Here is a 15,682-nt window from a genome sequence, read left to right on the forward strand (position 1 = left end):
AAAAAAAAAAAAAACTTTGTCTTCATGATTTCTACTTAAAATGTAAGACATTCAACAAATTAATTCAGGAAAGAGTAGGTAAGAAACCTTGCCTGGCTTATGACTCCAAGTTAATTCCATAAGCAATGTATCCTTGTTATAATGCACAGGGCTAACTACTGTCTAGGAAGGACACTACAAAGGCCTGAGCTCAGCGAGTCAGCATCTTCTGGACGACAACACACAGATGCATGAATAAGGTGGGGAAATCACCAAAACAAGATATTACCCACCCAAATGTCTGCATGCCACCACCATCAGTGACCACAGGAGAATATGAAGTCATTCCAGCTTAGCGGTCTCAAGAGAAAAGTTAAAAAGTACTTCAATATATACTTCGATGGTATGCACTACCACCATCACCATCCCTAGAAACTGCACATCAATTTACCCTGAGAATGCTAATTATACTCTTAGTTTGAATGAGATACAGATTTTTAGATTGATGGTGAAAACAAAACTAACTAGTAATAATTGCACAATGGCATATTTCCACCTGAGGAGACGGTACTCAAATTTCCCTACTCCTTTCTCTCTTTACTTTTAGAAGTAAAGGAGTAATAAGTGGGGAAACCTTGATTATCTTGGCACTGGGTCAAGACCACACATTGTGTGGAGCCACAGCAGCAGGCTGGGCTTGCTGGGGCTTCTGCTGTGACCACTGGACTGCACGTCTGTAATGTATTCTGTATAACCAAGGGGGAAGATGTTTTAAACCATACCAGAAAATGACTTTGCTTTTAAGGTGTGTTTATTTGTTCTGGTATTTTTTTCTAGGGTCACAGGGCAGGATTTTTTGGAACACAACTAAAAAGAATGTGGTAACATTGGCATCCTGAGCCCTTCTGACTTAACCATGCTGGAGCCCAATTCAGCAAACCCAAACATAATTTTTCAAAAATGCTTATCTTGTTCCACACCTCACCACAAAGCAAACAACCTAATTCACAGACTTCCTAATACTCAAAATGCCTCCAGGTCTCTGTGTCAACATATTTCTAGATTTTTTCTTTTTTTGATCACTAAAAATTTTACCACCTTTTTAGCCTACTTGTTTTTAGCCTCTAGAGAAAAAGAGAAAGTTATACAGATGGACCTAAAGTCCAGCTCAATCATTCTTCAAATGAACAAAGTCACTCTTAAAAGACTTTTTTAATCAACTGCCTTTCCCACAAGAACAGAAAAAAGAAATCCTGAAGCTAATCCAATCATAATCTCCACTTCCACAAATCATTGCTATACTGCCTGAGAGAGCTCCAAAAGTCACTGGTGCTGCTACTAGAGAGGAGAGATTACACTAGGCAATGTTGATGAAGATCGTTTTATGGCCTCAAGTATCTTTAAGTCAATAACTCAGTAAAGGTAATAAATACGGAAAACTACACAAGAGAAAATATATGATGTGAAAAGAAGATAAAAGACAAAATATTCAAAAGAAAGATGCACACAGGAGTGCAGCTGGATAAAATAAGTAACTTCAGACATTCTATAGCATAGTGTGATAAGCATGGCTAGCAATAACTAATCGAGCACTGCAAAACAGTTAGTGGAGAGCATTTTGCATGTTCCCAACACAAAGAAATGGTGTATGTCTCAAGTGGCAGATATGCCAATTCCCCTGATCGAATCATAAGACACCATATGTACTGAAATTTCACACTGCAACCCAACAATATGTATGTTTACATACTGGTAAATTAAGGATACAAATGTATTTTAAAAAACGGAAATAGGTATAGCATAAGGAAATCTTTAGACCTAAAGTTAAACACATACCAGAGAATCTTTGAAAAAAGAATAATATTACACTGTTTACTTGTGGAATGGTATGAGTAATTACCTAAGAGGAGAGAAAAAAGGTGACAATAGTTCCCAAATATACTCCAAGATGGGAACAGATCGGATGTTCAACTACATGGACACCAGCTGGTGATAATGCTCCATTAAAAGGCCATGCCAAAATGTGAACCTCGATGGGGCCCTGGACCAGAAAAAAATAAATAAAATATGAATACAAATGTAAGTATAAATATAAATATATATTTATACATACATATATATATAATATAAATGGAATAAATGGTAAATTTTTAAATATATATTATATATCACTATTTTATCAGTATTAATGTCCTGGTTTTATAATTTTACAGTGGCTACGTAACGCATGAATGGTAGGGTATCTGGATAAAAGGTGTTTGAGAAGTCTTTGCAATATTTTTGAAGCATTTTTGTAACTGAAATGATTTCAAAACAAAAAGTTAATTTTTTCAATGAGCTTTTACAAACACACACATATAGCCTCTATAAATTATTGACTTGCCAAGATGTCATCTCCCAGATGGAAGAAACAAATAGGAAACTCTTAACTTGGTCTTACTTCTGGCTCAAATGAACACTAACTGGCACTAGAAAGCTTCAGAGTTACAGCCTTGCTCATGCCAACCTCTTCAGAGGAGGCTGGGCAGTAGTTAATGGAAGACACAAAAATAGAGAAAGGAAATTCTCTATTTTGGAACAGAGAAAGGAACAGAGACAGGAAAAAAGGGAAGCTGGATGCAGGGCTAATGAAATAGAGAGCAGCCAAACAAAGGCTGTCTTCTAGGATAGGTACAGAGGGGAGCAGGCATCTTCCACTGCTTATCTGAGATAAAAGTGCAGGTGGAAAGGCAGAAGGGCCACACCCACAGTAGTGGGCATGTGGGCTTCACAGCTCTGACAGGGGACAGATAGGAGGCTTTCTGGGACCCCCTGAACAAGGATGGATTGTTTCCTACTGGGGAGATGGAGGAGCTGAGCAGCACCTGGGGACATCCAACACTGCTGATGGCTGTCAGAGCAGAGAGGGGCAGGAGGTCCACAGGCTCCCTTCTGGATCAAGCAGCCTGGTAAGCCTTGAGAACAGCTCAGGCCAGAGGTGAAAAGTCCGCAGCTGGAACATCTCCATTACTCAATATCCAAACCTGACCAGAGAGCTGGACTGTTAGAACACATGAGAGGCCAGAAAGAACAAACTGGAAAAGTCCTACCAGTTGAGAAAAGATGACTAGAAAATGTTAGGATAGTACCTTGAGCTTTTGAAAGCAAAACTGAGAGAAATGATGAGTATAACCTCAGGGACAGAAAACTGAAAAAGAAATTAATATTATTTTATGTGGCATGAGTCATGTATCAGGCACTGTTCTACTCATTTCAACATACATTTCTATGTGGAAGAAGAAAAAATATGAATAACCTATAAACATGAGAAAGACTTTCAATCTCATTAGTAACTTAAGAAATGCAAATGACAGCACAATACAATTCCTATGAAACTAACACATATAAATGAAAACTCAGAATATGCAACGCAAAATTTATAGAGAATACGGGCACCTTCGTAAGTGTCTAGAATTTTTGATGGGGAGAATAATTTGGCAACAGCTATTAAAATATTAAGTATATACCATCCAACCTAACAATTCAACTGAGTATATATCCCAGAGGGAAAAATGTTCAAATAGGTAAACAATGAAATTTATAAAGAGATTTTCCATCATTGTTTGTAATGAAGGAATCAAAAGCTGAAAACAATCTAATGTCAAAGACTTCAGGTTTACTAATCCTAATAAATTAAAAATTTAATCATAAAGTCATGTCAAAAATTCTGCAAAAAATTCATTTCTCTATTTCACAAATATATGGCCAATGTATAGAAGAAACTGTGGATGGTTATATACTAGATTTTTAATTAGAGGAAGGGAGTTTTCCCAAACTTTATAGCTAGGATAGCAATGGAAGGCTCTCCAAATCTAAGCATGACAATACAATTGTAGCTAATGCCAATCACACAGGAAGAAAAAAAAAAAGAGACATCTAGAAGAATAGTATGACCCACAGAGATATCGCCATTGTATTTGTTACCTAACAAAATTAACACATGCTGACTGCAAAAAAAAAGTCAAATAATTAAGAAAGGAAAGCTCAAAGTTCCTCTCACAACTAATCCTACTCTCCAAAGGTTAAGCTAAGCCAATAAAGACAAAAATAATATCCAAAGTTAAAAAAGGATGTGTGGTCCAATTTTATCTGAGGGGCCCACACCTATAAAGGCAGTGGTATAAAAATAGACTCAATAATGACTCAAAATGCTCAATTCTACCACAAGGGCTTCTGTGCTATATTCAGACCCAAAAACTGAGCCAGGTAATAAAAATGTTAAATACTATGGATTTACTAGTACCCACAAAGGCAGGAGTACAGAATGATCTGGATACATCTGTGCTTTCCCAAATTTTACTGTAACTGGTGCATGAGGAGGCAAGGCCATTGGCAGTGATTATGTCACCAGTGTGTATGTGTATGTATTCATGTGTGTGGTATTGTGTAGAAGTCATGCATAAACTTTGATCTGGGTTCACCAAGTCACCACAACCATGACAGAACTGTACCACCACCAACATGGTGCCCTCTGATGCCACTGTCCCTGTCCCCTGGAAATCATTATTTCACTCTCTATTTCCATGACTGTCATTTCAACAGAGCTACAAGACGGAAACATACATCCTTTTCATATTCACTTCTTTAAACTTGGCATAATGCCCCTGAGATTCACCCAGTTGGTGTATATTTCTTTCTAGTGCCATTGTACTAATGTATCAGTTTCTTTAACTATTTGTCCACAGAAGAACAAGTGTGATGTTTCCAGTTTGGGGCTATTGCGAATAAAGCTGCTACAAAAATATATTCACAAGTTTTTGTCTGAGCATATTCTTTCATTTCTCAGGGACAAATGTCTCAGAGCAACTGCTGGGTCATATGATAAGTGCATATTAAATTTTATTAGAACCTTCCAAGTGACTTTCCAAAGTGGTGATATCATTTTACATTCCCACCAACAGGGTACAAGTGGATCCAGTTTCTCTCCAACCTCACCATCACGTTATATTTTCACTATTTTTAATTTTGGCTAATCTGATATGTTTGTGGAGATAGCTCATTGTGGTTTCAGCCTGCACTTCCTAATGAATAATGGTATTGAACATGTTTCCACATACTTTTCTTTTTGTCAGCTGTATGTGCTTGCTGCAAAATGTTTTGTGCCTTACGTCCATTTCATATGTGGATGTTTGCTCTCTTGTTTTAAGAGTCCTCTATCAGATACACACTTTCCCAATATTTTGTCAATATATTCTTCCACTCTGTAGATTATCTTTTTATCCTTCTCATGAATGTTTCATTCCCAGAGCAAAGGTTTTTTAGTTTTTCTAAGGAAAAATGTTTCCATTTTTAAGTTTTATGGGTCACACTCATGGTATCAGATCTAACCCTACATCCTCATAATTCTCTCTTCTAGATTTTTCTAAAAGTTTTACAGTTTTACACTTCACACTTAAAGCTATGACACATTTTGAATTAATTTTTAAGATATAAGCTTTAGGTCAAGGTTCTTTGAGGAATGATTATAAAGATCCATTATTTTACCATGTACCATTTGTTCAAAAAAATATCTTTCCTTCATCGATTTGCTTTTACGCCTCTCCCTAAGATCAATTGGGCATATCTGTGTGAATCTATTTCTGGGTTCTTTATTCTGTTCCATTGATCTATATGTCTATCTTCCTGTCAATATCATAGTCTTGATTATTGCAGCCATAAAGAAAGCCTTAAAATAGGACAGCATGATTACTCCCACTTCATTCCTTTTTTTGAAATTATTTTAGCTATTCTAGTTTCTGCACCTTTACATACAAATTTTAGAATAAGCTTATCTGTGTCTACAAAAAAAATCTTGCTGAGATTTTGATAGGAATTCTATGAAACCTATAGATCAATTTGGAGAGAACTGACATCTTTACAATTCATGGATTCTTACAATCCATAAACATAATATGTCTATTTATCTAGATCTTTTATCATCATGCTTTAATTTCAGTATATAATTAGAATTATACCTAAGTATTTCATTTTGGGAACTAGTGACTATAAATAATGTTATGCTTTCAACTTTGATAACGGTATGTTTATGGTGAAGTTACAAAAATGTGATTGATGGGGGTGGGTATCATATCCCATTACCATGGTGACATCATCTGTGAACTCTGGAAAGAATTTTTGGTCTGGACTCTGCAGAATTTTCTACATAGAAATTCATGGTATCTGTAAACAAGGGCAGTTTTATATCTCCTTACAATTTGTATACCACTTAAATTATTTTCTTAGACTACAATACCACCTAGGACTTCCAGCACCATGTTCAAAAAGGGTTATGAAACTGAAACCCTCTGCTTGTCCCCAGTCTTAGGGAGAAAGCATTTACAGTCTTTCATGCTAAGTAGCATATTTGTGGCAAACATATGGTTTTCACTTTTGGCTAAATATCAAAGAAAAAACTCCATGAGTACAAAAGTTCATGTAACATAGGTCTTAGAGTAAGAAGAAACTATACATGTTTTCCCTATAAGAAACTATACATGTTTTCCCTATCTCAGGTCTGCCCCTACCCATAAAACACTGCTTTTTCTCTCAGAGAAAGCCAACCTTCCCAATGCAAAGGTCAAGTGCATAAGATCTAATCAGTGCATCTACTTCCCCTCCTTTGGACTAAGTATTTAGTTCAATAAAATTCAAATATGGAACTTCTTTGGAATTGTTTTGCAAAAGTTCTGTTTCCGTGACACTTAAATCACGAATTAACAATGACCTGTGACCCAAAAACCACCCTGCCATCTGGTTTTATAAATAAAGTTTTACTGAAATACAGTCATACCTATTTAGTTACATATTGTTCATGGCTGCTTCTGGGCCAATACAACAAAGTTAAATAGCTATACCAGTTACTACATGACCCAAAAATCCTGGAATACTATCTACCCAGTTTCAGAAAGTCTGTTGGTCCTAGATTGTAATAGTAAGATGTAAGTCTGGAATAGTTAGGAAACATCTCAACACTTCATGGAAGGAACATGTTAGAAAGTGAAACCAGCACAAAAAAAGACCAACTCCAAATATTACGTAAGTTACCAGTTTTGGACTGGCCAGAAACTATTATACCCTAGGATTTGTCAGTTACATAACCCGATTAACCTAGCTTTTTTTCAAGAAAAAAACTGAATTTCCTTCAACAAAAATAATTCAGATTCACTACACAGATAAAATTCATAATGCTCAATGTAATATCATTAACTCTAATTTCTTTCTCTAACTTGTCTATCAATACTAGATAAAGCATTCAATATTTCTCTAGACTAGAATGTGACTGTGTGCTAAAAAACTGATTTATATAACAGTGAATTAAAATGTTACTAAAAAAAAAGTCAACTGATTTGGAGTTCATTTAGGGTTTTGTTTGTCCTAACCAACCATCCGAGGGCGTTACTAAACAAGGAAAAAGCAAAAAGAGTGGACACCAAATTGATTTCTAACAATCCATTATCTGCCACAGGACATCTGAGAAGTACAAAAAGAGAAGGGAGGCCCCCCCCCATTAATAGCTCCCTGAAATGAGAAAACTGCTTTAGCACTAGCTAGAGAAAAAACTAAACAAAGCCAAAACTCCCAAGGGAACAGATTAAACTAATTAGAGATCGTGATTAACTATGGAGCTGCTAATTGTTGATCAGGCCTATATCTCCAGCAATGTCCCCTAGAGGCCAGCAGCAATGGGAGAGAAAATTTACATCTAGGGTTACTGTCAGTTATCCAGTCATCTTTGCCTGCATTTTCTCACCTCTTCAGGAAACTAAATGATTTTATAACATGGTTAGACATGAAATTATTTTATGTTGAAACTTGTTTTAGTATGTACATTCTGGTGCACTTTCCATTCACAGAGGCCAGATGCTAATCTGTGGGAAAACTGAAGTGGTTAGTACGAGCTCAATTAGACACAGACAGAGCACAAATATCAAGTGATAGTGGGGGTAGAAGAGGAAGCTTAAAATAGAGCTAATGAAGCAGTTTAGAACTCCAGCAGACTGGGGGAAACGGGAGCAGGACCCTCTAACCCATACCAAGAGTAGCATGTCATGACAAGGTTTTCACCCTGGCTGTGAAGGATCATTCTAGAGAGTCAGAAGAAGTCTGTAAAAATAATGGAGCTAGAATTTCTGTATAGCAAGTTGACAGTGTTATTGCTACTAAACATGCATAACAAATTCATCTAGGGACAAACATGAGTTCAAATTCTACCCGTGCCATAAATGGTGGAGATGCACCACCCACAGCACCCTCTCTCTTCTTCCTTGAGATGTGCAGCGTATGTGGGGGTCGCACTGCCTAAGAGCACTCTAGACTTCCCAGTGCAGACATGGCCAAATCATGATGTTTGGGTCAATGGGAGTGATGTGAACACTTCTGGATCCTTCCACATGTTTGCCTTGGATGTTTCCAGGCCCATTTCCAGGTGGAAAATGGCAATAACTATGGCAACCTAGGAAGTCATGGATTAAGGATGCCAGCATGACCCTGCCAGGTCAGGGCCACTGTGCTCAGTTCTAGGCTCTGACAGACAAATAAATACACTTCTATCTTCCTTAAATTACTATACCATGGAGTTCATTTATAGCAATCTAGCTTGTACCCTAGTATACAGCCATTTAGTGCCTATGCAACTTAGGACAAAAGGTTTAACCTCTCTAAACTTCAGTTACCTCATCCATAAAGTGAAATAATTTTTTATCTCATAGAGAAATAGAATTAAGGGTTGTAACATACCCATTCTTGCCCCTAACACAAACATATGCACACTAAAGTGCTTAAACTTAGCGTGGACAATGCTAGCAAACATAAAGACTTTCCAGAAGCTGCTTTTGAAGGCCTCTGTTACCAAACAACAACAGTGCCCCCTAAACCCTCAAAGTAGAAATGTGCACCTGCTCTTCAGAACATCTCTACAAGTAGCAACCTATTCAGAGAAAACCAAGGGTGTCTCATGTTTTAGTCCAGGAGGAAACTTAAGATTGAACAATATTTCATTACAGTTTAGCCAACTGTATTCAAATCTTTGGATAGTTCTTTAAAACTTGCTCTATATTAAATGTGTGTGAACAGTACTTATTTGTCTATGTTTAGTTGATGAATCAAGTCCTTCATTTATGTGGAATATAGCTGAGGAAAAAAGTACAAGAATCTGTGTTGCTAGAGCACTTCACCAGGGTGGCTGAGAAAGAGACTGTCTACACTGGATGCACAGAGTCCTATAGTTGGGGGAGGCCAGGACCTGCTAATCCTTTGCATACATCCCCAAATGGACAGTGCTTTTGTCAGCATCAGTCATTGGCCTCCCAGCCCTGCAGAGTCTTTTTGTCTTTTATTGGTGAAACACAGCTAGGTTGTAAAGTACTTCTAGAATTTTTGTAACCTTGAGATTGTTAAGCAATGGGGTTGAGGTCCTTAGCACCAAGATAAGAAGACTGTGCAGGGACTTTCCCAAGGGCTCTCACATGGGTTCTTACATGCCACAAGATGCAGAAAAACCACAAGATTACATCACCCAGCTGAGGCCAGCAACTCTGAAATGGGAACACAGATATTATCTCCAGGCTTAACTCCTTCCATTGACCTTAACCATGTCTTATGGCTTCTAAAGAGCTAAGTCACTAGGGAAAGAGGAGACCGAACCAAAAAGCAGTGATGAGAGATGTGACACAACGTGCACATGCTTTTATAATTCTTTATCTCATTAAAAGGTACCCTACTTCATGAAGGCATTGTATGGCCAATAAAACTTAGTATGCCAGATTGGATTTTGCCTCCTTTAAAAAACCTAGGGGCATTACACCTGCCTTTTCAAAAGGCAAGTTTGGTGTAACATCATGCAAAACTTCTGCCTTAGGATTGAGAGGTACAAATTCAGAAACTATACTTAAACATAAACATCAATTTAGGAATAAAAAACTACCACTGGTACTGGTCCGAAAGACTAAGGCTTTGGAGCAGCAGCACAAATTACTGCACTAGGGATCCAACAAACAGCTCAGGATCTTTATTCTTGCTCTACTTCCCTGAATTGTTACTTACAGGTTCCCGGCCATCCATGGCTTCCATCCAGAGCCTCCGGTCCTCTTCTGACAATGCCTGCATAGTGATAACCCCTGGCCTGTGGAGAAAGGAAGGACACGGATATGAACACAGTGCCATAGGGAGAGAGACTGACAAAGGTAAAACCTTAAAGAAATACTCAATCAGTGTTAGAAGTAGCTGAAGTCAACAACATGAAGAAAGACACATCACTTGGCTTTTCGAAGCCAGCTTCCTGTTTCAGAATGCAAAGCTACCTTCCCAAACCCTACTCCCTGAGCAAACCTCCCTTAGAGGCAAGAAACATAGAAGACACAGGCAGGGAACACAGATAAATTGTATGATTCCTGTAGATGTTGTTCATTCCTAGAAATCTTATTCATCTCTATTCTCCAGAATACTACAGTGCTTTACTCACAGGAGGAATGCTATAAACATCTATTGTGAATTGAATTACTGGACTAAGGGGGGAAAAAAAGAGGGAAAAGCTAGAGGTCTTTGGGCTTCCTAATATCTAGGTCTTTGCTTCCAAACTGCTTTCAACAAGGAGAAGTTTTATAGAGTTAAATGGCTTTGTAATTATGATTATATTGAGTATATGTAGTATTTTTTTTTTTAAATGAATACTTACCGTATCAGGAGACAAGCACTTTATGGGCACTCGGTCTTCCCACTCTGGCTAAAATATACCATCTTTTACAACTAAACATAAACTCTCCAAAAGCAAACACATAATACCAAGTGGCTCTTGTGGAGTGCCCATTACCAATATACTCCACAAGAAAAGGAGACTATGCCATAAAAATGACCTCAGGAGAAGGTCACATGCTAAGCAAAGCAGGTGTTCTTTATTTAAGGTCCACAGATGGATCCCAGATTATTCATAAACCACTTCCCCTTCAAATATATGTGTGGTTTTCTGGTAAAATAATTCAAACTGTCCAGATTCTCAAAAGAGGACTGTTACCCTTCAAAAGTTAAGAATTACTGATTTTTAACCGTCATATTTAAAGTTTTTAAAACCCCAAAAGGTAGGAAGAGATCTACTGAGTGAGAACTAAACTCTGATTGCCATCAAATCCATGAATCCTGCTGAGGAGTGTGCACAACACCAAAACTCCACAAGCCTGTTTGTTCTCACCCAACTACAATCCCCATGCTTGGCCGGTTTCCTTAGTTCTAAGACGGGCCTGCTTATGTTTAACCTATTTTAAATTCCACATCTGCATCTTTTCATTGATCATCTCTCAACATCGCCTAAGGAAAGACATTTTCAAAGATGTGATTATGTAAGTAAGAAAGGGTTGGGGCTACAGGGGGCGCAGGGTAGCAGTTCTGATGGAGGGGATGAGTGTGTACAAAGTGAGGTGGCTAAGAGACTGGGTAGTGTTTGGGGGGTAGGAGAAAGCCTGTGAAGGGCACTTGGCACTGACTTCATAACACAAAAAAGACTCCAAAGATAGAACAGCTCCTCTCTTCACGAGCATCTTCAATGGCTCTCTCTCTCTTTTCAAACATTTGTACCCTCAGACTCCAATATCCATTTCCCACCATCAGTCTAGGGAGTGTGCTAGACTCCCTATGCTGATGGCCTTGGCTCCACAAAACTACCCTTGGCTTGGGGACATGGTAAGTTGATTCTCCCCCTTCATCTTTCAAAAAGCCAAGCAAAATGTTACTGAGGGCTTTGAATCTACAGGTTACTGAAAAACTCACCAGTCTCTAAACCTGGATTTTTGTTATTCAAGGTCTTTATATATCTGTACTTGTTTTCAAATCGGGTAACCCAGGAAAATGGAGATCCGCAACTCTGCCTTACTGAATCTGAATTTCCTGGCTGGATTTCAACTAGCTCCCCAGATTCGTATGCACAGTTAAGTCTGGGATTCGTGTCCTAGCTGCTTGCTCCACCCCCTCCCTTTTCTTTGCTGGTGTCCCTGCTCTGGCAGCAAGTTACTCTCCTCTCTACACTGGGGTCATGGAGACAACATGTCTCCAGTTCACTTCCTGCTAGGAAACAGTCAGAGTACAAGAGCTGCCTACCAAGACCTCTGGGCCTCGCAGATGTCACATCAACTTCATGGCACACAGTGTGAAATTTTCACCCAGAGCCACAAAGAGGAAGTTCAGACAAACTGAGAGGGTGTGAAGGGTGGGCCCCTTGGCCTCAGTAACTGGGAAAGTCAACAGGATCTGTTTTTATTTCAAGAAAATATATCAAAATACAAATCTCCCCCCCCCACACACACACACACACGTGGTCTGGTTCTCCTTTTAGGGTAGAGTGTGGGGGTGGGGTGCAAGATGGTGGATGAAGTGGATTTAGCAAATTTAATTTCAGTCCTACCCCAGGTCACATAATCTCTTCCTAGCTTTCATGAAGATACACTGGATGTAGTACCAGTCTTTCTAAGCATCTGGAAAACAATCATTTGCTTCTTTTCCTTTCTTACAATTGAAATCAATATTACACAAATCCCTTACTTCCATGTGAGTTTCCTAGAACCAAGGTGAAAGGGTCAATATCCTTTATTTCGGAATTAAGCAGTATTTTTTTTTTTTTTTTTTTTTTGGCATTTCCCTTCCTATGCCCCTACTTACCAGCATCCTTCAAAACAAAACCTTCAGCAAAGGTTTTCCATACTAGTCCTATAAGACAGCATATTTTTACTTTCTCCTATTGTTGGTTTACATACTTGAAATGCACGTGTTTTTTGACAGCAAAAACCATGGGGTGGGGGATTGGTGTGGAATGAGGAAGGGAAATATAAAATAAAGCAAGAGAAATGGAGTAAATGATCAGAGCTCTTTCTAGCTCTACAAAGAATTGCTACTCTATTAGACACTATAATAAAAGAACAACTGCAATAGCCCAGTAGCATGTACCTGTCACTGTGTTTAGCAAGTTACAGAGCCATGATATGAGCACAGTGAATCTATCTCTCACCCCTTGTGCAAAACGGCACAGCAATTGTGAAGGTCCCATAGTCCCCAGGAGTTCATGTTATTGAGCCAAGTCCTCTAGTGTCAACTAACCTAATCCCAGCCCTTGGGAGGCTGAAAACAGGAGGATCACACAAGTCCAATCTGTGTAGTGAGTGCCTGTAGACCCTGAACTAAATACATTTAAAGCGGGGGGAGCCAGATAGCTCAGTGGACTAAAGCACCTGCCACCACAAGCCATGCTGGCCCCGCCCAGCCCAGCCCCAGCCACACCCCCAGCCCCGCCCCCAGGGTGTGCTGAGACTGTGCATGTGGTGCCTGTCTGTAATTCCAGCGCTTGGGAGGCTGAAAACAGGAGGATCACTATGAGTCCGATCTGTATCGTGCGACCCTGTAGACTCCGTACTAAACACATAAAAAAAAAAAAAAAACCTGACCATCCACTCCTGCAATAACTTACTGAGTCCCTGCACATGATCAAATGAGATAGACAGACAAAGACCTCTGTAAACTGAAAGTCCTTCATAAATATGAAAGCTCAGAATACTACTGTAGATGACAAACCAAAAAACAGGACTTTGTATCCCAAACATATACCAATTAAAAAAAAAAAAAGCCACCAGCACCCAATGTGACTGGGACTTATACCTCCCACAAAAGTGGTTCTCCATATTTTTTGTATTTCAAAATGTTCAAGAAATAAAAAAGACAATGATTTTTCCCCTATAAACATAAAAAAGCACTCATAAAAAAATGGACAATGAGGGGCCAGGGAGATGGCTCAGTGGAATAAGTGCTCCCCTGGCAAGTGCAAGGGCCTGAGTTCAATCCCTGGTTCCACCAAAAAAAAAAAAAAAAAAAAAAAAAGGACAATGTGAATTTCATCCAAATGAGAACTTGTATTCATCAAAGGATAATATTAAACTAGCCACAGTGGCCCATACCCATAATCCTAGCACTCTGGTGGGCTGAGCTACGAGGACTGCAAGTTCAAGCCTAGCCTATTTTGAGATTCTGTCTCAAAATTTAAAAAAAAAAAGAGCCTAGGGATGTAGTTTAGTGTAAAGGCCACAGAATTAATCACACATACACACACACACATACACACACACACACACACACGCAAAGAAAATGAGAATGAGAAAAGGTATTTCTAATAAATATCTCCAACAAAACTTACATCCAAAATATGTGAAGAATGCCTGCAAATAAATAAGGGGGAAATGAACAATCCAACTCAATGGAAGACTTGCTAGGGACTTCATGAAAGAAGACATTCAAATGGCTACCAAGCATAAGAAGCAGAAAACCAAACTGTTAGTCATTAGAGAGATGTAATTAAAACCACAGTGAGATACAACAAACACTCTCCTGACTATCAAAATGAACAGTATGAATATGACCACCAATACCAAGTGGTAGCAGGAACATAAAGCAACTGGGACCCAAACATTGCTGGTGAGAGAATAAACTGATAAAACCACTTTGACATTATCTACTAGAACTAAATGTGTGATCTAGCAGTCCCACCTCTCATATGTCATTAAGCTTATGTCCACCAAATGGTACACTCTAGAACATTTGCAGTTTTATTCATAATTGCCCCAGATTGCAGCAACGAAAATACCTATCAGTAAAATAAGGCACTGAATATTTCAACAATGGAACACCACTCAAAAACAAGAAAGAACCAACTACTTCTCCATGCCACCTCAACGTGAAAGAATCTCACAGATATGATGAGGAAAAGAAGTCAAATACAAAAACTACAAACGGTATGGTTCCAGTTATCTGATGTTCAAATACTTCTAAAACACCTCCATGGTGGCAGAAGTAAGAATAATGACTGTTTTGGGGGAAGGATAAGGACGTCTGGGGGAAAGGCATAAAGGAAACGTGGGGTGACAGATCTGTGTCTTGATCTGGGAGGTTACACAGGCACGTCTGAGTACACAAGTGTGTGTAAAATCATTAAAATATAGACAAGATATATCTATTCTATTGTGATTACATCTGTTTTAAAAACTGTTTTAAATACTCAAGAGATAGGACTTCTGCCTTACAATTTTATCCTAATTCTAGTACCTTCCAGCTGTGTGGCCCTGGTAGACAAGTAACTGAGCTCCTCAGTGTTACCCTTATCACATGCATTTTTAAGAAGAGCAGCATAGAAAAGTTCAAATTGCTTGTGGTCCAGGGTACTACGGATAAAACTCAGGGTATGTTATGAAAGTTAAATGAGAAATGTATCCAACTTTTCAAAGTCAAGCACAGAGCAAAAACTAAAAATCTGTCCTTATCACAAGAGCAAATGGTAAGTATTAAGTAGGGTCAAAATTATGGCTGCAAATTATTTTTAAAAGAAATGAAACAACCCACATGTCCTGCCAATATATGCAGGAGCCCACTACCAAGACAGCACTGAAAATCACACCTCTACCACAAAGCACCCAGCTGAGGACTGAAGGAACACAGCAGCTCTGACATCATGGCCATTTTCTTTTTCCTACTTAGTAATCATCACAGTTGCCTTTTTAGATTAATGTCTGGTGGCAGATAAAGACAGAGAGGATCTAACAAAGTCTAGAAAATCTGCCAAGAAGCTCCCTCTAGTTGCCAGAGAAAAGGAGCAAACAACTTAAAATTCTTCTAACGCTCAATCCTAAAATCATTCTTAGAATACAGCACTTCTTTTTCTCTC

General features: G+C 38.6%; 1 protein-coding gene across 5 annotated transcripts in view; it reads right to left on the reverse strand.

Annotated features, from left to right (window-relative positions):
• The window catches only part of Arhgap26 (Rho GTPase activating protein 26), a 466,344-nt gene that overhangs the window by 266,892 nt on the left and 183,770 nt on the right, over nt 1–15,682 (reverse strand). For all 5 annotated transcript variants that reach the window (XM_023704062.1, XM_023704060.1, XM_023704061.1 and 2 more), the window contains exon 11: nt 10,039–10,117. In XM_023704062.1, coding sequence (XP_023559830.1) covers nt 10,039–10,117 — 79 coding nt within the window. The remainder of the gene's footprint in view (nt 1–10,038; nt 10,118–15,682) is intronic.

The sequence above is a fragment of the Octodon degus genome, unplaced genomic scaffold (genome assembly GCF_000260255.1).
Source record: "Octodon degus isolate 3935 unplaced genomic scaffold, OctDeg1.0 scaffold00185, whole genome shotgun sequence".
Lineage (NCBI taxonomy): Eukaryota > Metazoa > Chordata > Mammalia > Rodentia > Octodontidae > Octodon > Octodon degus.